The 24731-nt window shown below is 45.1% G+C and overlaps 1 protein-coding gene across 16 annotated transcripts in view; it reads right to left on the bottom strand.

The window, feature by feature from the left end:
• Positions 1–24731, bottom strand: part of CTBP1 (C-terminal binding protein 1) — a 234963-nt gene that overhangs the window by 48732 nt on the left and 161500 nt on the right. For 3 of the 16 annotated variants that reach the window (XM_035547164.2, XM_035547165.2, XM_050710300.1), the window contains exon 1: positions 18802–19037. The exons of 10 other annotated variants lie outside the window; for them this stretch is intronic. In XM_035547164.2, the coding sequence (XP_035403057.1) occupies positions 18802–18841 (40 nt within the window). In that variant the 5' untranslated portion in view covers positions 18842–19037. Of the gene's footprint in view, positions 1–18801; positions 19038–24731 lie in introns of those variants that run through there. 3 more of the 16 variants (XM_035547171.2, XM_035547166.2, XM_035547168.2) reach the window with 3 other exon arrangements.

Raw genomic sequence — 24731 nt, 5'->3', positions numbered from 1 at the left:
AGGGGTGCAAAGAGGGGAGGGGAGCTAGGAACTTTCCCTAAGATTTACAGCTAAAATTCTCAAAAGCCTGTGCTATACATATGTTTATATATTTAAGACCGGTGTAATTAAAAAGGGGGAATTCAACACAGTATTACGATTTCTGGTAAATGAGGCTAACACTCTCTTTCCTCAGTTACGCTCCACTGTGTTTTCCTGAAAGCCGAAGGAACTCTGAGAAACACTCAACGAGTGCAAAGGGCTCCTTAAAGCTCTTCTTAATTTCTCCCCCTTTTCGGTTCCTCCCACAGCCACTGACCTCTGCCATTCTCCATCAATATTAAGAAAATGGCTGATGAGGATTGCAAGCTAGAGAACACTTCTATCGTAAATGGGAAAAGGAGAAAGTCGGCAGCATGATGAAACCAAAGCCTTGCACCTACCTCCCATCCAGGGTACTCGGGACCCTAACCCACGCTAACCGAACCGACCTTGAATAAAGAGGATTTTCTAAAAATGATGTTCATTTTGAAGGTAAGCAAACAGGATGTATGAAAATGACAAGCTCCCTGAGAACGGGCCAGTAACAACAGCCAAAGTGCCAAATAAAACAGGCAGTTTAAGGCAAAGGCTGGGTTTATATTATCGTGTTACATTTAATCATAATATAATAAAAGCACATGATGTAAGAGAGCTGTTCTACTGAGCTTTTCTTCAAGTAGATTTTGAGTTTCAATTACAAAGGCTCTGGTCCCAATATCGCAGTTAAAGCTGTACTGAAAAACACAGTTAAAACTGGGACTTATTCCCATGACTTGATGAGACAAGCAAAATATTTCTTCCCACACATACCACATACTAAAGGGGTTTATAGAAGGTTTTTGAACGCTTTAAGTTATTTCCACTGATCTGGTGAGAAGTCAGAAGTGTTTAAAAATGACCCGTATTTGCATTTTTTCACTAGGCTTTATAACATTTATTTTAGTCTCTGTAGTTTAACCATTTTAAACTTGAAAAGGGTTCATTCACAGGCATAAAAATGCTTTGTCTGCAGATAAAGGCTTCAAATTATCAATTTTTCAGGGCACAAATCATGTCCCATCTCTCTAAATTGCATAAAGCCTTAATCAGCGCTAAAACACCAGTTCCAAGAAAGTGTTATAAAAGGAATTATCGATTCTATTAAGAGTCACAAGATCTTAAGGCAGAAGGGTACCCTTCATTTGTCGCACAGGCAAGATTTCTTAACAGGTCATCTTTCCTACCGTACATTCTTGGTGTGATCCAGCACTGTATTTTGGAAATGAGTTCACTATTACCTCTCCCAGCAAACGGCATTAAGATGTCAGTTTGCAGTTTTATTCTTGCCTTCTCCATCTATGCCTGATCTTAAAAAAAAAAAAAAAAATAAACTTGTTATAGCGCCCGTGTCCCCCAGCCTGCAGGCAGAGACATTTACGAAGCCTGCCCACGGCGCACATGTGCGTCACCCAAATGTCATCTCCCCCTCTCGCTCTGACAGCCTCAGACTTGTGCAGCACAGCAGTTTGTGAAAAATGGACAGTTACCGAAAGGGACCACATCGACTTCCTTTCAAAACAAAAGAGATTGACAACAGATGGAGAAGCGAGTTAAGTGGAGACTAGACCGATGTATTAGACTCGAGGAAGAATTTCCAAAATAAGGCAGCCTGTTCTGTGGGATTTCTACGTACTCTGAAACCAGAAACATGAGGAATGTCAGCAGCAGGATAAACAGCGGCATGCTGGACAACCTGCTTGGGCATCACATTTCTAAAAGCAGACCGGCACAGGAAACACTCAAATCACTTTGAATTTTATCATGCAAAGATAAAGGATCACCAACTTCACGCAAATATTTAAGTCTATTTTGAAAGTGCTTCTGGTGTTTGAAAAATGAACGCAGCAGAGATGCTGGAAATCAAGTCTAAGTGCTTCCTGCTGCCTGTAATTCCTGAAAAAAACAGAGGGAAATTACAACTTTTTGCTTGCCCAGCGCAAAATAATTATCTGATAACCCCCAGAAATCAAGAGCATTAGACTATTTTCTAAAATGTGGCTAGAAAACACAAATCCTTGTTCCTGAGACTGAGAAACAACAGCAGAACAGGCAGGTCTTCGTAAGAGACTGATTTTTCCTTATTTTCTGGATGTAAAGCAAACCAAATTAGAGCAGGTGTATCACTGCAAAAGTAATAAAATGAGAAGTTACTACTTCTGCTCCCTAATTTTGGTTACTGCCACTTTTTATTTTTGTTTTTATTTGTGTTTATTCGGTACTTTGATAGCATACTTGCTATTTCACCAGAGTGACTTCAGCGGAAATTTCAGCTCTCACGGTATTTGCCTCAGAGACTTTATTCCAAAAGATCAATCTTTTCATTCCTTCTGTCCCTCCCGGGTCAGGACTGTCATCCCAGTTACAAAAGGAAGAAGGGAAATGGGTGCTGAGAACAGCAGATGAAATCTGGAAAATAACTCTCAGTGAAAAGCCGACATCCACAGGCACCCCAGATGAGGATCATTTATCAGGTCTGAACCTCACAGCACATAAAATATGGTAGCTACAAGGGGTGGACGAGCTGGTGCTGCTCAGAGAGCTAACTGCTTAAAGAGGCAACTCCACCTGTATGCATTTGCAATTAGTTTTTGGAAAAATAATTAATTAGCATCACTATTTCTTACACAAGTTACATCACCAAAATATCTTGTAAAATGTGTCCCTCTGGAGCTTAGATTCTGAGCTGCTACTCACAGTAAGAGTACCGATGCCATCCGAGCTTCCTAGAAGTATTTTCATCAGGAATTTGCTTGCCAACAACTCTTGAGTGCTAGTGACTGTGAAATTACCTCGCATGGAAGTTGCAACATAGCAACTGGTTAACAAAATGCCATTAAACACCGTTATTGCATTATTCCCTCGCAGACAACCACCTCTGGGGTAGGCATCGTACGAGGCTAGAAAATGAGGATCTCGCAGCCAAATGGCTTGTACGATGAATGGAAATACTGAAAAGTGCACAGCTAATAAAAGCCACAGTCATTTTTCCCTTGAAGAATATAAACCTTTTTCTGGTTACAGTTCGACACCTATGTTTTGATACCTTTCTTTCCATACTTGTTCTGTAAGTACTTCCCAGAATGCTTAGATAAAATACTCAAATTAAGCTGGACTATTTATTCCTTAATGCCTGTTAAATATAACCAAACAAGAGCAATGGGTAACAACTTATGCCAGAAATACTTAAGGGACAACACAGTTGGTACTTTAATTCTCTGGGAGGTCTGTGAAACACCCACAGAAGCCTATGGGAGTGTTCCCCAGCAGAAGGGAAGCCTCTGATTTCAATGAGGACAGCATCCAACCTGTCCATAGATGAACACGAGACAAACCTTCTCTTCCCACTGTTGTATAGAGCTGGGATCAAGTGACAGCAAGCAAACTCAATGTACTAGCTTTGTCCTGAAATCTGGGGGCACCTAACCCCAAACCACACAACTGGCAGCTGCTGCGTGAGCTTACATCTTCCATCGGGCAGAACCGAGAGCTGGGAGCACTGCAGGAGAACAACCAAGGACAAACGAACAAGGACAGCCACTTGGACAAACAACTGAGAACACAGAAAGAAGCTAAGCTGAGTACTGAAAAAAATGAGTTGCAGAAAGAAAGTAAGAGGTGATCAGTCAAACCCAGAAAAAAAAAATAATTCTGCATGGCAATTAAGCCGATGAATAGCATATTTTTTCCCCACCCTGGTTCTCTCTGCTGCCTTTCCTGGATCAGGAGTGCCATCAGGCTCTTCAGGAGAGGACGGGAACCAAAAAAGCAGTTTACAACAGCCGGGGAAGAAGGACATCCTGTCTCCAGTTACTCTGACAAGTACGCCGAGATGCTGAGAGGGTGGGACCCATTTATTTTTTGCTCTTAACAGATCTATTTGTTTATCAGAGAGAATGGAGTAGAAGGGGGGTAGGAAAGGGGGGAGAAATGGGTTTATTCTGTGCCTGCGATGAGATGCTGTCACACAGGAAGCGGCACAGCCTAACTTCTTTCACAGCTGCACCAGGGTTAGTGAAAATCTCATCTGTAAACTGCCAAGAGCAAGACAGAAAGCCCTCACCTCCTGTACTGAAGTCTTTCTGTAAAGAAAACAGTATGTGAAACAGTTAAGAGAATTCAACTGAATTTGTTTGTTTTGCATGCTCCCTATGAAACAGTTACCGAAACAAAGCGTTGGAAGTCTGGAACGGGATGAAGAAGTAGGAGCCAAAGTAAATTAATTCAAATCTTATTTTTATTCCACATATCCAATCTGTATAAGCTCTTCAGACAACGGTCTGAGCTACTAGAAATTAAAATGAGGTTCAAACTGATCCTAAAGAACTTGAAGGCTACTATGCTGAGAGCAGACAATCTGCACCTGCTTATAATATGTCTTAAATGAGGTATTTAGTTACCTATACTTAAAATAGCACGTAATCTGACAGTTTCAGATTTCTATAAATGTGAACACACGCCGATAGTCCAGCTATTCTTCATTATGAAGACGTGTGACAGTGCAACTTGTTTTTCCCTGAGCAGCTGGCACTGAAGCGTCCTGTCACCGCTGCAGCGGTGAGCAGAGAAGAGCCTACAAATTCACTTCTGCCCATACCGAGGTATTCCAGTAACCGCAAACCCCACTAACTAAAGTCGCAGAACAGCAAAAAGTATTCCTTCATTTTCTTCACTACTGATCAAAGCAAACCTCTAACTTCTCTTCAAGCGAAACTCAGCAAACCCCTCTAAGAAAATAGGGCTCTCTTTGAAATCAAAAGAGGAAGAGTAATGAAAGTAAGGGTCATGGAAATAGGTCCATGAAAAAAAGACTTTCAGTTTGTGAAAAGTGTTATAAGCTTTCTGGTTTTAAAGTAAGATTTGGTGTTAGGCTTTGCTTCACTGTACTGTCAAGTTATCTATACAGAAATTATTTTTATACCAAGTATTGCCGTGTTAATATGGTGTACATGAAGCAGCAGAGTATTTGTTTTTTTTTTTTCTGCTTTAAAAAAAAAAGTACATTTTTCCCCTTAAGACAGAAAGAAAGATAATTTACGTTGCGTTGGAAAGCATGCAAGTATTAATGATGGGGAATGATGAAGAACATAAATGGTTTCCATTTTCACATTCAAAAACAAGTACCTGCAAATTAATGCTAAAAGCAACTGGCCTATAAAGCAGCCATGTTTCCATGCCAACTGATCACAGAAATACATATAATTCAACAAAAAAATGAATAACCTACAAAACAAGAAAATAAAAAGAAAGCAGAAGTGCTGGAAATCAAGATCCTGACCATACCTAACTATTTTACAAGAATAGCAAGGAACACAACAAAGGATGCAATTTAAGACATGAATGGTATACAGCTAATGGCACTTCATCATTACAATACCTCTAAAAGCTGTCACTCTCTAGTCAACAAGAAAAACAGGATACAGAACACCTCTATTAAGAAGGAGGGAACACTCGCACAACAGTAGCAATTCTTAGAGGTTTCACAGTTGGTAGACATGAAAGCGCAAGTTACTATTCAGTGCACATCTTTCATTAGGATTTTATTTTTTGTCTTCATCTAAGGTCTTGCTTTTTGTTCCCTATTCACACGGAGTTGCACTGGGGTTCTGCAATCAGGCAGCAGAGCTGCTTGCAGGGTAAGGCAGCCCGCTGCTTGAGGGTTAGCTGCAAAACCGAGAGCATTGGGAGCGAGCAGATACTCATCTGCACCCAAGCAGCTCACACACTGATGTGAACATACATATCTGACGTAATTAATACATTTTACGTGTATGGAGGAGTTTGGTTTCTTAGATGATGAAAGGATGCTACCACTTCGTGCTACAGCAAAAAACAAGTTTGAAGTTTGTGCTGAAAATTAGGGAGCACGTAGTCCACACACGTATATATGTATCTCTCTGTGTGTGTGGAATAACCAGACTTACTTTATGCAAGGAGGCAAGGAAATGTTAAATAGAAAAGGATGCTATGTATCTAAATATAGCCAGTTCCAAGATACTGGCATTTATGTCCAATAAAACCAGCAGTTCAAGTATTTGTTCTTTACAACGTAGAGAAATAAATAATCTCCTGCTAAAAGGTCCATAAAACCTGCGTTCTAAATGAATACAAATTGAAGACAGGACAATAGATTTCTGTTTCTTAATATGTCTATATTTTAAACAAGTAAGCAACAGTGCTTTTCTTCCTACTCAGTTCCTGAAAACATATTAAGAGGCATTAGAGGTTTAAAACTGATGAAAAATTGTGGTCACAGATCAGAGAGCTGGAAATCCCACCATTAATACATCTTAGTGCACTTGTATTTTACTGTTTTGCTGTATTTTGAATAAGAGAATGGAACATTACAAGTGGTTATACTGATCCTAGTGATTCCATAATTATGTGACCGTACAGACTACACGACAATGGGCCTACACACTGCATGGAAAAATGGAAAATCTACATATAATGAACTTCACGTTCATTTACTAGCTTCGGTGAGCATAAGGACCTCAGGGACATCAGTGAACGAAGGAGGATAATTACATGGCCTTGTCGCAACCTATCCAGAAAGCACAAAAGATCGAGTTTCACCGGTGACTTTCTTCTTTTGTCAATTCAGAACTCAGTAAAAATGGAACTTTTAGATGTGACACTCACTTGCTACCCTTTTAAACAAGCATCAATAATAAAAAACCTTCAATTTTCTAGGAAAATTGCCCTTCAAAGGCAAAAAGGCGTTCTTGTAGAAAAGGATTAAGCTGAAAAGATCTTAAATGACTTAGATGATTTTTAATAATAACAACGTTTATATGACAGCCCAATAAAGCTATAGACATTTAGCAGCTCCAAAATTCTGCACATTTCTGACTCCCTTTTCCCCAAACTGCCCCTAGATGGCCACAGCTAAGCCACCCAGCCTTACTACAGTTTTTGCAGTAGCTCAAAAATGATCATTCACCTGGGTGGAAAGGCCACTATTCCTGCACTTCAAGAGTACACTATTACTTTGAGGCAGTACACAATGCACTGCTATTTAGGAATCAAAAAGAAAATAAATCGCACAAATACTTAAAGCACTGAATATTCTTCATAGATCAAACTATGTATGCAAAGTTATGCACTTTGCAGTACTTTTTGCAGTACATAAACTGCTTAGCGACTTTGGAAGTACAAAGATGTGAATTCTGACAAGCAAAAAATGTATTTATAAAATCCGATGAGGCTTTAAGATTATAAAAGTTACCAATGCTCGAAGCAGTAGTGGCGACTGCAAGCTGGGAGCCAGCCAGAGCTGCCAGCTGCACACCCAGCTCCACGCCTGCTCCTACTGAAGGACCAGGGGTGCCCAAAGCTGAGCAAGATGAAAGGGCAGATCTGCTTCTCACCCCTTCACCTCTTTCCAGCCACTGTCAGAAAGACACTACTGCTGTACAGACGCCTCTCTACTAAGCTTTTGAAAGCTTCTGAAAGTTAGTTTTGTACTCGCTGCCTCGTTTCACTACCACGCATGAGGTCATCTCTGGATTATGGTGATTTTTCATACAGCGCTGCCTCGGGCGATATCCTAAATGGTAACAGAACAGGACTCCACAGAGCCAGGGCATGGCCGAGGCTGGCAGGGGCCTCTGGGGCCTTCTGCTCCGAGCCCTGCCCCAGCAGGGCCACCCCGAGCAGGGGGCCCAGCCCCACATCCAGGCGGCTCCTGGAGATCCCCAAGGAGCCCCCCCAGGCTCTGGGCACCCTGTGCCAGGGCTCTGTGTTTAGGGACATTGGTGGGACCCCCCCGACCGCCTCTCCCCTCGGCCTCTCCTCACAGCAGAGGCGCCCCAGGCCCTGCAGCAGCTCAGGGGCCTCCGCCGGGCTCTCCTCAGCAGCTCCCTGTTAAATAACATATTATTTAAATATAAACAGGAAAACAATAATGACATAAAATCGTCAACAAAGCAACAACCGCGAGGGCAAACAGCAACGCTTCCACGCTCAGCAATAGCCGTGCCACAGCCTTGGCCGGCCCGGTGTTTATCCAGCCACCTGCAAGAACGCTGCCCTGAACTTGCCCATTAGCCCACAGAAAAAAAGGTATTGTGGGAATGTTAACTTTCACCTGGCTGCCTTCCAGCTGCCGGCAGGGAAAAAAAAAAAAACGCCCTTTTTTCAAATTTTAGCCAACTGAAGGATACTCCGCATTTTTCACATTTTCCAATTATTCCCAGCTATGTATAAACATAGGCATTGAACGAAATCCATATAAAATGGATGTAATAACGCGACCGGCTACCCTGCGAAAGAATAAATTAAGGGGTCTCCCGTCCAAACCAAACAGTCAGACTCGTATTTCACAAACCACGACAGCTTTCAAAAAAGCCAGAGCATTTCTAGAATAGCAGAAATGTTTGCCGTGCCCGTAAGAGCACTTACTGGACAAGGCGAGCAGGAACTGGAACAAAGCCGTGCTGATCCCAGCAGCATGGAGCCGTGATGCAGACCTGCTGAATGAAGTGATGGTGCTGCTGTTTGAGTGATGAAGATGCTGTTTGAAGTCAGTATTCTGTCATGTAATTAATGAGGGGGCTACTTATCTCATGTCTGGATGGGCCCCCATGACAGAAACTGTAGCACAGCAAAGAGCCTGGCACACCAACAGGGCAGGCTGGGGGAAGACCCCAAAACAAGGCTTGCGAAAATCCCCTTTCTGTGTCAAACAGCAGGCAGTTCTCTTGCTCTTTTCCATCTGGCACTTCAAGGAGCTGTCTTTACTCAGCAGTCGTCTTGAAGTTTTTAATAGTCACACAACGTGCAAACTCCAACTGAAAGAAATTATCCCTTACTTCTTCTCTTCCAAAGTTCAACTGTTAAGTAAAAATAGCTCGCAGTCATGTCTCTGCTCCAAACCTTCGTATCTCTGCAGGGTCGGGAGTACTCGGTGCTAGCACAAGTGTTTCAGGGCACAGCATAGCTGCAGTCTCAGCACTTAGCAGTGTTTTGCTGGTTTCTTTGCATGCGTGTCCTGTCAAGCTAATTGGCAAAATACAGCTTCCCAATTCAAATACAGATGATGCTTTGGGTACGGGGCTTTTTTTTCTGTTTGTTTTTCTTTATTTAAAGAGAAGGAGCTTTAGTAGCGGAAAGTACATTTTTAATTTGAAAAAACAAGGCTTTCAATCACAGCAGCATGTTTTGTACGGAGCTGTGTTCCGTCAAGCCACAGGCTGTCTTTTCCTACGTGCATGTACTTTAATTCAGGCCACAACTGAAAGCACACTGCCTCGCCTCCCAAACCCTTCACCTGTAAGTAAGCAAGACACAACAACATCTACCAAGCACCGACTCAGAGCACCATTAGTAAGAGAATCGATCTCGAATTCGGCATTTTCACCAGATCTCAGAGTGCTTTCACAAGTAAGGTCACCAGTTACCTGCATGTAACGCACAGCAGGCTACGCACAAGTGACAGAAGAGCCCCAGGACCAGCCAGGCCACACTGTTGTCACCTACACGCTTGCTAGCAGTGCTGCCTCTGTTCCCCTCTCTTCCAGTCCTCCAGTCAGTAATTTGACCAAATTTCCCCTTAAAGTCAAGAAGTTCACACTTCATCTTATTCACTACCCACCCAAGATTTTGAGCAATGCTAAACTTCTATAACCAAAGGGGGAAAAAATGAAGCTAAGGAGTTGGAGAAGGCAATTCAGTTCCCATATGGGTTATTAATTTCCTAATATAAGTGCTTCAATTAAGTTCCCTATATAAAGAGGTACAAATCCCCCCCCAGGAGCTGTACTCACACTAAAGCATGCTCGGACACCAGAACACAAACACCCAATATAAGTCATTGCAGAGTACCACCTTCTGATTTGGCTTCCCCGATTCCTAAGCATCCTAATGCAAATGTGAAAGAGTTCAAACAGGCATGCACTAGCTTAACTAACTTGATTTAAAATTGCACTTAATTAAATGTGAGCAGTTTCCCAGGTATCATAAGGCGTATTCATGAACTGCTTCTTTCACTATGCATTTTTGTGATCAAAGAACCCTTAGATATGACAGGAGGTTATTTACTATTTATAAAAATAATCCCTGTTTAATGTTCTTTTTGAATTAGTCTTCTAATATGAAAACTAATCTTTACTAATTCTCTTTGAAAGTCTGAGAGAGAATTAGATGATTTCTGAGGCCCTTTTTATTCCTGCACAAAAAACACCCTCATTTCAATACCTGCTAGAATTGCACACTTCGAAAACTTCATCATTTCTATATGATGGTATCCCTAAGACAGGTAAAAAAAAATTCATTTTCTGTTTCTTGATTTTTTTCTTTCATTTTTGTGGTTGTAAGAAAATATTTTTCTTTTAGAACATGAGCATTAATTTTGTCAACAGATTGTTTTTTTGAGCTACAAAGCTCAGAAAAATCACAAAAAAATTTAACAGGCAGACAAACAAGTCTGGAGCAACGATCCTAGCAAAGTCATCGAAACAAAGGCAAAATAAAGTAATAGTACACATCGTACTTTAGTTTCTAACATACCAGCTTAGTAAAATACACTGTATTGTAAAATTTTTTTATTCACTCAACTAGGAAAAGAAGATTCATGGTCGTGAAGAGCCCTCATAATCATAATTCTCTCAACTGAGAGACAGAACTTGTTCCTCAGTTGCAAGCAATCTTTGGACAACATATAGGGTTATCCTGCAGTAACTTTGGCTCAGTACGTAGGATGCAGCCAGGAGCCTATGGATTTGCAAGCCCCTTCCAGTTCCCTTCGATATGAGTTGGAAGTGGAATGACTCGACATCCCGCAGGATCAAAAATCAAATTCTGCTAGGAGAGGAAAAGTTGCGCCTGCAGCTTTCTGTTCTCCAGATTCCTACTTAAAATCCTTTCTTATCGCTTGCTCTAAGGAGCTCTTTCTCACTGCTGAATACATAATGCTAGATTTAAATTTTAGATGGCTGCAGGGTGGTCATGAGATAAATACCAAGTGTATTTGTATGCCTCCGTATTTACAGTAAGAAGGAAAGTCATCTGGATTCAAGGATTCAAAACATGAACAAAGACATGGTAAGAGAAAGCCTTGAACAGAGGACTGCCAAATACAAACAACATACACAACTAAACCCGAAAGGCAATAATGCATTGTGAAACCCTTTCAAAACCATACAATACTATGGGAATTAAGTAAACTTAAAACTCCCCTGCAATACTCTCGTCATAGCTAATTTGTGATTTCCTGTACTCTCAGTACTAAGAGCACAATGGAGCCTCTATTGTGAGCCTCCTCCCACAAGCTTTTAAAAAATGCAAGACATTCTTTTTATCTAGACTGGCGTGGCTAAAATACATCCAGCTCTACACAGATAAAAAGTTATTTTCTTAGATGTTGCTTTTGCTTGTAAAAAAAAATAAATAAAAATCCACTGCCTAGCCGAGCTGAGGCCGAAGATCACAAAGGAGCAGGGCTTTGGTGGCTACGCTGCTGCCCACCAGACTCTACCATGGCAAATGCAGGAGGCTGCTTTAGTTTTAGGATAACAAGAGAAGGTCCCACATGAAGAACTGTCTGGAAATTCAACACAACTCACACAGGCAGTGACGACTCACGGGAGCTGAAAACAAATCAACCAAAGTTTGACAGAACCTATGAATAAAGCGATTGCAGTATTAATGACAAATCGTGACTGAGGGTGAAGGTAGTAAGACTTTTTGGTGCAAACAACTGGAGATAATGGAAATAGATGCTACTTTTTCATCTTGAAGCATCCCAAAAGCTCACGTAAACAAGCCTAAACGAACGAGACTTTCCACACCAAAACCCTGCAGCAGAAGTGAAAGAAAGCTTGACACAAGGCAGTTTAAAAAAGGAGCTCCGCTAGCAGAGGTCCGCTTTTAGCACGCAGGAGAGAACTCGGCAAGGATGTAAAAATCAAACCTAAAATGCTGCAGAGGCTCTGGCCAGCACCTCCACGCTCTTTCTCACCCAGGAAACAGTACATTGTGAGGACGTGGCTAGCCAGTTCCAGGCAGCATGGGAACTCACACATACAGCACGATTACTGAAGATCCCTTCTCTCAGTAATGCTGATTATACGAACGGGAAAATCAACAACATGAGAAAGGCTGTGATACACATTAATACTATTCAGTGAAGCACCAGACACGCATTAAGATGGTTGGTAGACCACAAATGTGAAAACGCTCATTATCCGGTTGAAAATAAACAGCTTAACATATCTGCTACAACACATTAAAGAGAAAAAATATTTAAATATCAGTTTAAGAGTTTGGAGCCTGGCTTGTGGTTATCTCTGCTAAACATTTTTGTCCTGCATGACTCTGCAAAGAGTAAAGCTACGTACTCAGCAAGAGACAAGCTGGCTGCAACCATCTAATGAAATTTGACTCATCTGGGAATTCCGACCAAGGGCTCCACACCACTGTTTCTGCTAAGCCACGCGTTTTCTGTACGAGACTGAGAACGCCGTGCTGCAAATACGGGAGAAGCAGCGGTAATTCTGGATGGTTTGGCTTAAAAATCAGCGCCTCAGTCTGCAAATTCGTATCTGGGTAAAACTCTTGAAGCAGCCAAGAGAAACTTTGTGACTGTAAATTAAAGGCAGTGGGAAGGAAGAGAGAGGGGAGGGCAGCCCCCAGCGGCACCTCTGTTGGGGTGCACGGATGAGAAGGGCTGGGGGCAGTGCTCCCAACCTGCAAGCCCCCCTGTGGATCAGCACACTGCTGCCTGCAGCTCCCTTTGGGCTGGATTACCCAGTTTCTGACTCACCCAGGGGCTACGAGGGCAGTCTGCAAAGCAAAGAAGTGCATGCAGTGGAAGATGATGGCAATACCCTGCAGTGCTGCTCCTCTCCTGGCCGCCTTCTGACCGCCCGGCACACCGGCCAGGTGGGATGCAGGAGAGCACTTTTCCTCTACGTGGCCAGGTACAGGCTTTATGGTGCAGGCTCCTGCCTCAGGAAAGGAACACAGGTCAACGGGAACACAGCGGGAGAGCCTTGGAGAGTTGGATTTGCCATTCCTGCTGTCATCAGAAAGCAGCCGTGGGCTAATCGCTACGGATAGCATTTTGGAGGGTAGGAGAGAGGCACAACCCCTCATGTTGCAGCAGCAACACCCGCCAGCCCAGCTTCCCAAGGCTCTGACATGAACAGAACAGAAAGCAGAGCCCTCATCTGCGCTAAACCAGCACCTCCCTCGCCTATGGTTAGGCTCGGCTCTGACCACCCGAAGCAGACGGGGGCCCACGACCTTTTTGCACCAGGCAGCGGCGTTCAGGCCCACACGTAGCACGCCGGACTGTCCCTGCGCGGTTTGCCAGCCACAGACACTTCTCGTCTCTGAAGGTCACGTCCCAGCCGAGCGTCGAAGGTGGCAAAAGCCACGCTTGCTTTAAAGGCAGCGAAATGGTTACGCGTGGATCAACGGCAGGGACCTGACAGATCCTGCTGGGTGCGCCTCTCACCGCTCCTATCGTGGGGTGTGTACGGCAGCGCCAGATGCGATCTGTGAAACAATATCGGGGCTGCTGAGGATGGGTTGGTGCACAACCAGAAGTGAGGAATTTGGACTGCAGGAGCCTGGAGCTGCAGCTCAAGCCCAGTAAGGAACTCGTCTGCTTCCTTCCTTGCGGTGGGCTGGCATCACAACTGCTCTGAAGGGACCGAAGGGAGAGGACGGGTAACTGAGCTCGGGCACACGGGGCCACAAGGCCCGGGCTCCTTCCATCCCAGCCCTCTGTAACTTTGCCGGTGGTGACACAACTCGCCGACTGTGATTTGGGCACGGATAAGGGACGTCCACTGACCTGTAAATACAACTCCCAAAATATGCCTCACAGCAAACGTGAAGTGAAATTGCACAATCGCACTACCTCGTGTTTTAATACCGAATGCCTTCACACGGGATGGAAATGAGAGCTTTCTACTAAAAAGCCTCGGTTTTACAACTACTCCAAACGATTGCCCCCTGCCCTACCATCTGCTTTTTCTGCTGTCTGTAGAGAAGCCCCTCGGGCCGGCTGCACTGGCAGGTACACGGCAAGGAAATCCCTCCAAAGCCCCCTGAGAACGGGATGAAAAGATGAAAGTGCAGAGATAAGCAATGATCGTCCGAAATAAACACCAAGATGAAACCCACTGTAGCATAGGAACATTTAGTTCAAAGAAAAAAAAATAATAACAATCAAACAATGTCAATTTTCAATTAGGTTGATTAGACACAAACTGGATAATTAGCAAATGGAATAGTAACACAGGAAGCGTAATACGTTTGAGATGAAATGAAAATATTTCCCAGAAGTTAATTTATAATCATCTTCCTCAAAAATTAAATTCTTGCTCTACTACGGCAAACATAAGTATGTTATGTTTTGCACATCAAAAAGTAATTAACCTATCCATCTACCATACAGTTGTTCCTTCTGGGTGATTTCCTTTTATCGGGCATTCAGTCGTGCCTCGGGAGGTTTGCTCCCTGTCCTCGTTGAGGACTGTCTCTAACTCCTTGAGGAACCAGGCAGCTCTCTGGTCGGGTTCAAAAGCAATTCAAAGTTTTTGGTGCTCATTCCAACCAGCAAACCAAAGCAGGACGAGGAGCAGTGCCCCGCAAGTGCCTAAAAAGCGGTGTGATCCAAGGACTGGCAGCTTTTTCGCACCCCAAACAATTTGAGGCACTGGCTCTGCCTCCCCCTGCCCGCAGCGCTGCCGCATGGGGTCGTCCATCAGCCTGAGACAGCCAGCGCTCGGATGCGCTCACGTTCCCAAAGCGCTGCTGAGCACGTTAATCATTCGGGAAGACGGGCTGAGGATTACCGGGCGCTGGAAGAGATCCGATGGTAATCGCAGCTCGGAGATCCCAGCACGCCCACCACGAGTGGAGGCTGCTGCGCTCCCCTAGTCCTCCCGGAGAAATGCCGAGAGGGAGCAGCGCGTTACGGTTCTGCAGCTGGAAACGGGAATTTTACATTTCTCTCTAATGAACGTTTGCAGTCTTGTCCTGATCAACGCAAAGGTTCAAATCAATCGTCATCTTTGCTCCTATGGCAGCGGGGGAGAAAGAAATCCAAAAACACAGCTGGGAGCTTCCATCTCCCAAGGCTGTAAATCCCTTTCCACGCTGTCTGGGAGTGAAGAAGTGCGTGCGGCAGAGGGACTAAGGCTAAAGGGCCGTGTAGTACAACTTGTATCCTCACCTTGAATTTTAGCACACGTATTAAACGTGTAACTCCATCTCCACTCCCTCACTAAATAAGTAATTACGGGGCCAGAAGGTTAGGGAGCCTCAGCTGAGGCTGCTATGCTGCTACGCTGCCAACTGCTCGGGGATTTGAAAGCTTGACACATGCTGGAGAGTATCACCTCATCAGTGCTCCCAGCTGGCCTGGGAGGCAAAAACCTGAATCTCGTACTCTTAAACGCGGGTCTCTAGCACACAGACGAGCAGCCAGCCTCCCCGATACTTTGGAGAAACGCAGCGATGAGAAATTCATCGCGGGTACGGGACGACAAAATGGCAACGAGCAATTGTGGCCCCGAGTATTTGCACGGCTTTGAGTAAGTGTTGTATTTCAGTCAGCAAAGTACAGATCGTGTTGCTTCCCAGTCCTCTTCACTCGAGACATTTAAATCCGTGCCCTTCCAGACACTTATCGCCGTTCAAACTATTTTCTGGCAAAATAAGTGATTTATTATTTTTTTTTTTCCAATTTTATGGCATTCACACCGACAGATACCTTGGGGGTAATGTGGATTTTGTCCCCAGAAGGGACTAGCCACCGAACTGGGGGAGATGTTCTTCCTTCAGTGAAGAGGGATTGACTTTACCCTTCCCGACGCTGGCGAGCGCGCTCCTGTATCTGCTCGATAACACTTCTCCAGTACCCAGCCCGGCCCTAATCTCTGGGATCACACTTCTGGCTACGCGCTGTGACCGCTCTGTTTACATTGTAAATAAAACTATAACTCTCAGGACCGGGGAGATTAGTAAATTGAAGCATCGCGCGTTTTTAACAAAGAGCAGATGCCATTTATCTTTATGATACAGAAGGACGAGTCAAGAGCTAACCAAACTGACGAACGTCGGGACACTTGTCATTTGTTTTGTCACGCTATCAGGAGCTCCGCGTTATGATAAAGCATCATCCCATGCACAGTATTTACGAGGATGAGCTTTTTACAAGTAGTTCATTGTGCGCTCGGGAGCTGCACGCTCCAGCTCCTCTAACTGCACATGACAACGCTGAGCTGAGAAATTCACAAAGGTGGTTGGAGCAGTTTCATTTCCAACAGCGCTTTCATTGACTACGCTCCTCCGCTGAGCTTGACTACGGCAACTTGGGGGGGGCTGTGACGACTTCGTTCGCCGATCCAGCCATAAAATAACGCATCGCTTGATGGAGAAACGCGGACTCTGCCCTGGGGGTGGGGGCTGCTCCCAGCAGGACAGCGAACACACCACGCACGCTGCTCCCATTTACGCCCAAACACACACACACACACACACAAACTCCCTTCGCCTCGCTGACATTATTTCACGTCTCTGACCAAAGCGAGGGAAGGTTCAGCCCTCTAACTGGCCTCTCCTGCCCATCGAGGCATCGCAGCCACCTCACAACCACCTATTTCTCTCTCATTCGCACTGGAAAACCGGCAGGCCGAGGGCAGGGGGGGCTGTCTGCTTCGTTTTGTTTTGAAATACACTGGAGAATTGCACGTGGGCAAAGTATTTTGTTACCAGCTCTCTCCCCGAATGGTTGACACGGTAATAAACCAAAGAGGGTATTATTTGCCAAACGCCACGGCATTCAAATAGTGAAATCTGGCTGCCTTTGGGGGAGGAGGGGGTCAATAAAGAGCAGCAGCATGAAATACACTAAAGTTAGCACTTTGGGCTGCTAATTTTACATGCCTGCTTGACTATCGCACAGCTAAAAATAGATAAAACAGATATGAATATAGAACAAAGAGATGCGCTGGACAATTATCTCCCTCCTAGCATGGTCTACTTGATAATGAGCTCTTTAACCTTCTTTATTTACAAAGACAAAAAAAAAATATTTAAAGCTCTGATTAATGAGCTTTCGACCCACGGCAGAAATTATTTACATACGAATTTTATTTTTCTTTGTGCTTTCTCGTTCCCTTCCTACGGGGACACAATGACGAGATTCAAAACATTTTAATGGGGCATCAGGCTACTTGCCATGGGGCTGGAATGCTAAATAAGACTATTTACATCTCCTAAGACCCCGGAGAAGGAAATCGGCGCGATGCACTCGAAACGCACGCGTACACCGCAAATATCAGAGCTGATTTTAATTCACCGGGTAAAAAGTACACACTCGCTCGGGTTTATTAGGCCTCATTATTTTCAGCGAGGCTACAGGGATGATTATCTCAAGCTGCTCCGCCATGGCCTAAAAGCAAACATTCTTCCCGATAAGCACAGCAGTTATTAAAATATAGCGTGACGTCCGATTGTTTAATTTAGGTTTACAACAGGTGAAATTTTGAAAACCACCGCTGATAACAAGGGTTTTTCTACAGTTACCCTGTCCTGCTCGGTGCCATCGGTCAAAAGCTGACTTTTGAATTTAATGTTTAAGAGGGAAACAAAGCAGCAGAGCAGAGTGAAGGGTATCAGCACGGTAAACAAGCCCGCTCTCCGCTTCGCAGCCTTCCCGCGGCATCATTTGCTTACAGAACGATAATGTTTATAAACAGGCTCGACATTGTCTCAGGTCTGCGAGAAGCAAAAAAATCCCCCAGGAGTTCACACAATAAGGCACGGCCACCCTGCGCAGGGGCGTAGCTCTAACCTCGCCCCGCGCACGACACCCGCGTCACCCCAAAAACCAGCCGCCAGCCCCGAAACGCCTTCGGCAGCGCCTCAACGGCGACAAAAAGATACAAAAAGGGGAGAGGAAAAGGGAGGAGAAGAGACGCCCAGCGCCCGGAGGACAACCTTACCTCTGGGCCACGCAACCCGCCAGCGGATTTCGGGCGACCGTGGCAGCGGGCAGGCCTCGAGCACTTTTTTTTTTTTTTCCTGGGGAAAAACGCCGCTCGGAAACTTCCTGTTTTGGGAAAGGGCCGCGGGGACGGGCGAGCACCAGGTCGGCGGAAAGCGGGGCGGTTCAGCCCGCTGCTGCTGCTATTTTTGTTTTTTTTTTTTTTTTTAATTTCCAAAGGATGAGTTTGAGCGGCGGGCAAGTTGGGAACCTTACGTCTCTCCCCCCCCCCACACCCCGGTTTTAATTCGAGAAGGTAAAATTAAGAAGAGAGGTAACGTTAGGAAGATAGAAAGATAAAGTTTAAAAGGTAAAATTAAAAAAAATCATTAATAAAAGACGAAGATAAAGAGATGAAAAGATTAATTAAAAGGATGAAAAGATGGAATTAAGAGGATAAAAAGATGAAATTAAAAAAATAAAAAGAAAATAAAAAATAACTAAAATCAGGAAAGTTAAAAATAAAAAATAATAAAAAAAAGAAATTAAAAATAAATAAATAAAATTAAGAAGTACAATTGAAAAGAAAGAACTAACTCCTATTTTATTTCCTACCATTACCCCGGCACCCCATCACGGCCAGGCAAAGTTCCCAGCGGTGATGCAGCCGCCGGGCCAGCCCCGCTCCCCGCACACCCCCCGGTCCGATCCGGATCCCGCTCCGGTTCCCGCTCCGAATCCCGCTCCGGATCCCGCTCCGGATGGCGGTCCGGCAGGCCGGGGCGAGGCGAGCTCCTTACCCAGCGGCAAGCCCTTGTTCAGCAAGTGCGAACTTCCCATTGAAGCGCTGCGCCCGGGCGGGCGGCGGCGGCGGGGCGGAGGAGGAGGAGATGGAGGAAGAGGAGGGGGAGGAAGAGGCCGCGGGGGGGGCACGGCCGGGCCGGGGCCGAGGCCGGTGCCGGGGCTGGGGCTGGGCCGGGGGCAGGCGGGCGCCGCCGCGGCATATGGCGGCCGCTGCCTGGGCGCCCCTCGGCTCCGCCGCCTCGGCGCGCGCGCGCCCGCCCGCCCGCGCGCATGCCCGCCCGCGCCCGCGCGCACCGCCCCCTGCGCCCGCCGCGCGCACGCGCACGGCTTCGCCGCCTCCGAGCCGGCGGAGGCTCGGGGCTGGCTGGCTGGCTCGCCGCCGCCGCCGCCGCCGCCTCGATCTCTTGGTGCACAGAGGGTGGAGGGGATGGGAAGAGAGCGGGGCGGGCAGGGGGATTTGGAGGGCAGCCCTCAGCCCTGGTGGTGCTTTGAAACTTTTGTAGTGGGAGATACCTGCTGCTGTTCAATGTTAATACTGCCTTCAATATCAACACTGCGTCCAATGTTAACACTGCGTTTAATATTATCACTGTGTCCAACGTTAACACTGTTCAACATTACCACTGTGTTCAACCTTAAGCCTGCGTTCAGTACTAACACTGCATCCAACGTTAACACTGCTTTCAATATTAACACTGTGTTAATGCTCACTGCGACCCCCCAGATTCCCCAAACATCAGCCCTTCTCTCAGTTTGTTATTTTCTGTGGCTTTTCCCCCCTCACAAGTGATTACAGACCACAACCCGCTCATCCTGCCAGGCTCCGCACCACCTCGCCCCAGGCCTGCTTGCTCACCCCGCACAGGGCCATAGCAGGAGCCTAAGTGATAACAGTTCCTTTTTTCACATAGTACTGGGGGAAAATGGTAAATGGGCAGAAAACAAAATAAAACAAAACACTTGATATGGTGCGCACTTAAGGAGACGTTGGGTGCTGTCTATAAGCATTGAGGCACTGGAGGAAAGGATCTGGACGCTCCAGAGTCCCATAGCACAGGGTCTGCTGGTTATCCCCAGCGATCGATGTGCCCTTCCCTGGCCCTGTGGAAGTCAGAAATCCAGCATCTTGCTCCTGTCATCTGAAGCAGGATGGGGATGGAGACTGGGGTCAGGGCACGAGTTAGTGGGGCCACCTGGCCCAGTCATACACACACACACCACGCTCACTGCAGGCTTGTGGCTCATGTCACCAGCTGCACAACTAAAGTGCTGCAGCATGGCAGCACCCCAGCTCTCCAACAGTCCCAGCAGAACCTAAAATGGTGTTTTTTGGCTCATTTCAGTCTTTAAGGGCAGACCCGGGGCTCCCCATACACTCATCTCACCCCTTGATGCGCCTCACAACAAACAGGGTTCCCCCGGAATGTAACCTCATGAGTCACCCTATTCATTTTAGAAACTTATTATTAGTTATTAATTATTATTGATGGCTCCTTTTAGGACATTATTAGTAATTATTAATAACAATGATTATTTATGGATCGTTTTAGGAAAATATTAATAACTATTAATAATTTTTCTCGACTGCTCATTTTAGGAAATTATTCTTAATATTTATTATTGATGGATCGTTTAATGAAATTATTAAAGAATAATTATTAATAATAACCATCGATGGGTCACTTCAGGAACTTATGACTCCCGCTTACCACCACTGATGGCGGCGGGGCCCCTTCCCGCCCCGCCCCGCCCCGCCCCGCCCGCCACAGGGACCCGCGAGCCGCCAAAACGGCGGCGGCGGCGGCCGCCAACCAAAGTGTGCGCGGCACCGCCCGGCTCGGGCGGGCTGGGCCCGGCCCGGGGAAGGAGGAAGGCTCAGCCTGGGGGGGGGGGGGGGGGGGCGGGCTGGGTTTGGGGACCCCCCCCTCTGTAAGCTAAGCCCCTGTTTTCAGGAAACGCTGCTTTTAGCTTACAGATGGCCCTTGGCGACTCGGCCCCGGCTGGGCTCTCCCCTTCGTCCTCTGGGTTACCCAGCAGGATGGGGAGGTGGCTCCCAGGACGTGGTGGTGCAGCCTCTGACCGGCCTCCATCTCCTCCTGCCTCCACGGGAAGGGGCACGGGCATCGAGAAAAAAAACCCTCAAACAGCCCCCAGTTCTTACACTTCCCTAGGACAGCAGCTAGCCGAGCGCCTCGTGGGGGGGTTGCGTGAATAAACTCGGCTTTAACCGCTTTAAAGTGGCTAACCGCTTTATTGACGTTTATAGGTGTTAGCAAATAGGGAAATGTATACGTATCAAAGCTCTGGGGAGAAAATGGGGATTTATTTTTATTTTTTTTTTCTTCACTGCCATGTGGCAACGTATCAGCAGGAGCAGGCATTAGGGATAGAGCGTGCTCAGACAGCAAGCACAGTGTCTGTGAACAGCAATATGGACATGGAAGCATCTCGGGGAGAAAAAAATTAATAGCGAAAATGAAAATTCAGAAAGGAAATCTGAGCTGAGCTACGTTTTTTTATATAGAAACGTAAACAGACACAGGCAATGAGACCATTTCCTCGGTGGGGTTATGCGACTGGGCAAATGTTTAGTTCTGAAGTGGAGCTGCTGCTCTGAGGAGGGAGGGGAGTGTGGTACAAAATATTATGACAAGGGGAGTGCTCTAAGTGAGGATAAGTTGGCATGATGAACAGATGGAGTATTCAATAACAGGAGGTTATTAATACTGCAGTTTGGTATTCTCTACGCTACTTCATGAAGGGACTCATATGCTTGCTCTTTTTCTTTTCTGATTGTATGCAGACTTAACAAATACGCAGGCTGTAGGTAGTGACGTGCTTACTCCCCTCCCTGTGCACGCGTGCACGCATCACAAATTCATGTTTCCTGGGAAAAGACCAAGGGCCGGGTCCTCGGCTGATTGTAACTGGCCAACTGTGTTTCTTTCAATAGCAGCGAGCTGATTTGCACCTGCTAAAGGAGAGAGGTTATCTGACCCTGTCTCCCAAGTCGCAAGGTCTCTCCACCCTGCTCTTTGACAGCTGCCACAAGGCACCTGCTCTAGGGAAGGAGCTGGGAAGACTCTCAGGGTGGAAAAGAAAACAAAATAACTGAGGAGGGACTCAAGTTTAACTGCAGAACGCAATGCGATGCTGTTTCTGTGCAAGAAAATCAAGCTTGCTTTCACCCAGAGTTCGGGGCTTTCTTTTCCTTCCCCTCTATGTGGCTTTCAGTGGCCTAGTTTTAGACCGGGTATGAGAAAATCCAGGAGCAAACCAGCTGACTCCAGCCAGGCCTTCAGCTACCCCCATCCATTTTATTTCCTATGTCTTCAGGCTCGCCTCTGGGTCACAAAACATTCGGTCCTCTTCACATCTTTTGGGTTATGATTTGTGCAGCTACAATATAAGTAAATATTCCCCAGAATGTAACAATTCCCAACCTTTTATCACAATTTGGCGCTGATGTCAGTATAACTTAAAAAAAAAAAAAAACAAAAAAACATAACATTACACTGCAGAGAGTCTTCTCTGTTTTGCACCAAGAATTATGGCATTTTTCAAAGCCCCCAAACTGTTTCCTGCCTTCTTAAGAGTCAGCTGGAGGCACACGTGCTGAAGTGTAAATACATTGCTTTAAGTGTATCTGTTAACAGCCATATGTATAATTTAAGTACAAGTTTTATTCCCCTCAGAATCTCTAATCAGAAGGGCATGACCTTGGGCTTTCACAAATCAGATACATTAGGGTAGGATATCTTTAGCAGATGTGACTTTGAAGATACTGAAAGAGGAAGTTTTACTGTTGTATCATCTAAGCATGAGCCAAGATACTTGCTGAATTCTTTTTAAAGTGAATAATGCAATTTGACAGTATTCCTACATCTAGATACTGCGATTGTGTACTTACAAATTTTCCTTATTTTGCCATAGCTGTGTGTGCTGGCTCATTCATGTGTGTTTTTCCCTCATTATCAAACATGCATCGTTCATAGGAACGCTCGTTGTAGCAGTTTTTAAAGCCGTCATTTTAAAACCTTTGTGCACTTTTTAATCAAAATGTAAGATTCTGTTTCAAAGGAATATCTTAGCTTTTGTCAATAGTAAATCTCGCAGATGCTATTAGGAGATCCTGAAAGGGATTTATGTCAGAAGAAAAGAATGGCTGAATAAAGCAGGCTCAACATTTCAACTTTATCCTAAAAATAGATCTTGAAAATGTGTAATCAAAATAAGTCAATGCAATTTATTTCAAATCTGGAAGGAAGACTTTGGATTTAAATACTTCCTTCTTTCACTGAGATCCTGAAAAGCATTTGTTAATAAAACACACACATACAGATCAGTCTACTTTCATTTTGCAATTGCATATAATTAGAGCTTTTTTTTTTTTTTAATGTATTACTTCCTCTGTGTAACTCCCCACTGTAGGAAGTTAATGCTTTCTGGTAGATGTGAACGAGAAAGGCCATTTTGGAGAACCATTTTCAGCAGGTTCTGAGGGGAAAATGGAAAAAAAGAATAATTGACAAAAGGGAGACATTTAATCTTTAAGAAATGGTGGTCATCGCAAGCATGAAATAAAATAGAGGACCTTCATCTACTGTAGAAAAGAAGGTTTACCAAAGGATCAAAGCAGTAGATTAAAGTTCCACTTAATGAACAAGAAGTTCAGCTGTGTCAAACATTCAAAGTCATTTCTGAAATGCCAAATGCGCACTGCTCCTTTCTCAAAATGGAATGGCTACACTAGCTCTATACTGGAAATAACAGCCACACAAAAGTGAAAAAGCTCACAGTGTGCTGAATGAAAGGAAGAATAAATTCCCTTCAAACCAGTGAACACAAAAAACCTCTCTCCTCTGATGTTATCTGTATTAAGTGACTAAGGGATTTTCTTCTTGATCTCACCCTCTTCATATAAGTGCTAAAACCACAAGAACCAGGGTGGAATTAAATCCTCTGCATTTTCTGGTTATCATGAAATAAGAAGTATCATTTTCCATCTAGTCAAGAGGAGTTAACAGACCGTTTCCAGGAAGGTCGGCGTTCTGGCTGAAGAGAAAAAGAAGATAGAGATGAACAGCAGAAGAAACCTATCGAGAACCATTAGTGGATGTCAGCCATTGTCCATCTGTTCACAGTGGAAGCAGTCCAGACCTGAAGGAACAACTGCAACCTGCCCCATATGGCTCGCTCCCTTCTGCGCTGCCAGGGCTGCTTTGGGGATTTGACATTGTACGAGGTAAAGGAGAAGCAGCACAATCTGTGTTCCCAGGAACGAAGAGCCAATTAACAAGAAAGAACAAACAGTGTTTGTAACCCAGGGGGAGGCTTTCTCCTTCTCACCTGTCTGAAATCTTGGAGCCCGTTCAAATTGTGTAAGTTGCAGAGACGCTGTGCTGAGGCTCCTCGTCCCAGGGAAGTCCTTAAAAAGCTAACTGTGGCTACTAACAAAATCCTGCGGGCAGCGGAGAGCTCCTCAATCAGCGAGTGAGAGCACTAATCCAGCTGTCTCCAAAGGTGTTCAAACAGGCGTTTGGGAAGAATACATTACACAAAAAGTTCCATTAAAAATTCTAATACAACGTCCTTTCAACATAATGAACGAGAATAGCAACATTCTGCGTTTGCTTTTACAGAACTGGATTGTAGCAAGCTACAGCTGAGCAGTAATTTGCTTCTTAAGTTTTAAATCAGTGGGCCTGGTCATGAAGCAAGGTGTTATTTTCTGTATGATGAAGGGCAGCAGGCTCAGACTCACACAGGGCAGTTACGACATCTGATTTCCTCTTTCTAATGAAAAATAGATACTCTTTGTGACGCTGCGCTCCGTACGCCAAGACGCAGCAAGTGAAGTGGCAGACAGACATACATATCAAAGCCAACTGCAGGGATCAAAAACCTGCAAGTTTGTAATACATTC

The sequence above is a fragment of the Cygnus atratus genome, chromosome 4 (genome assembly GCF_013377495.2).
Source record: "Cygnus atratus isolate AKBS03 ecotype Queensland, Australia chromosome 4, CAtr_DNAZoo_HiC_assembly, whole genome shotgun sequence".
Classification (NCBI taxonomy): domain Eukaryota; kingdom Metazoa; phylum Chordata; class Aves; order Anseriformes; family Anatidae; genus Cygnus; species Cygnus atratus.
This window is presented reverse-complemented; position numbering and strand designations above follow the sequence as displayed.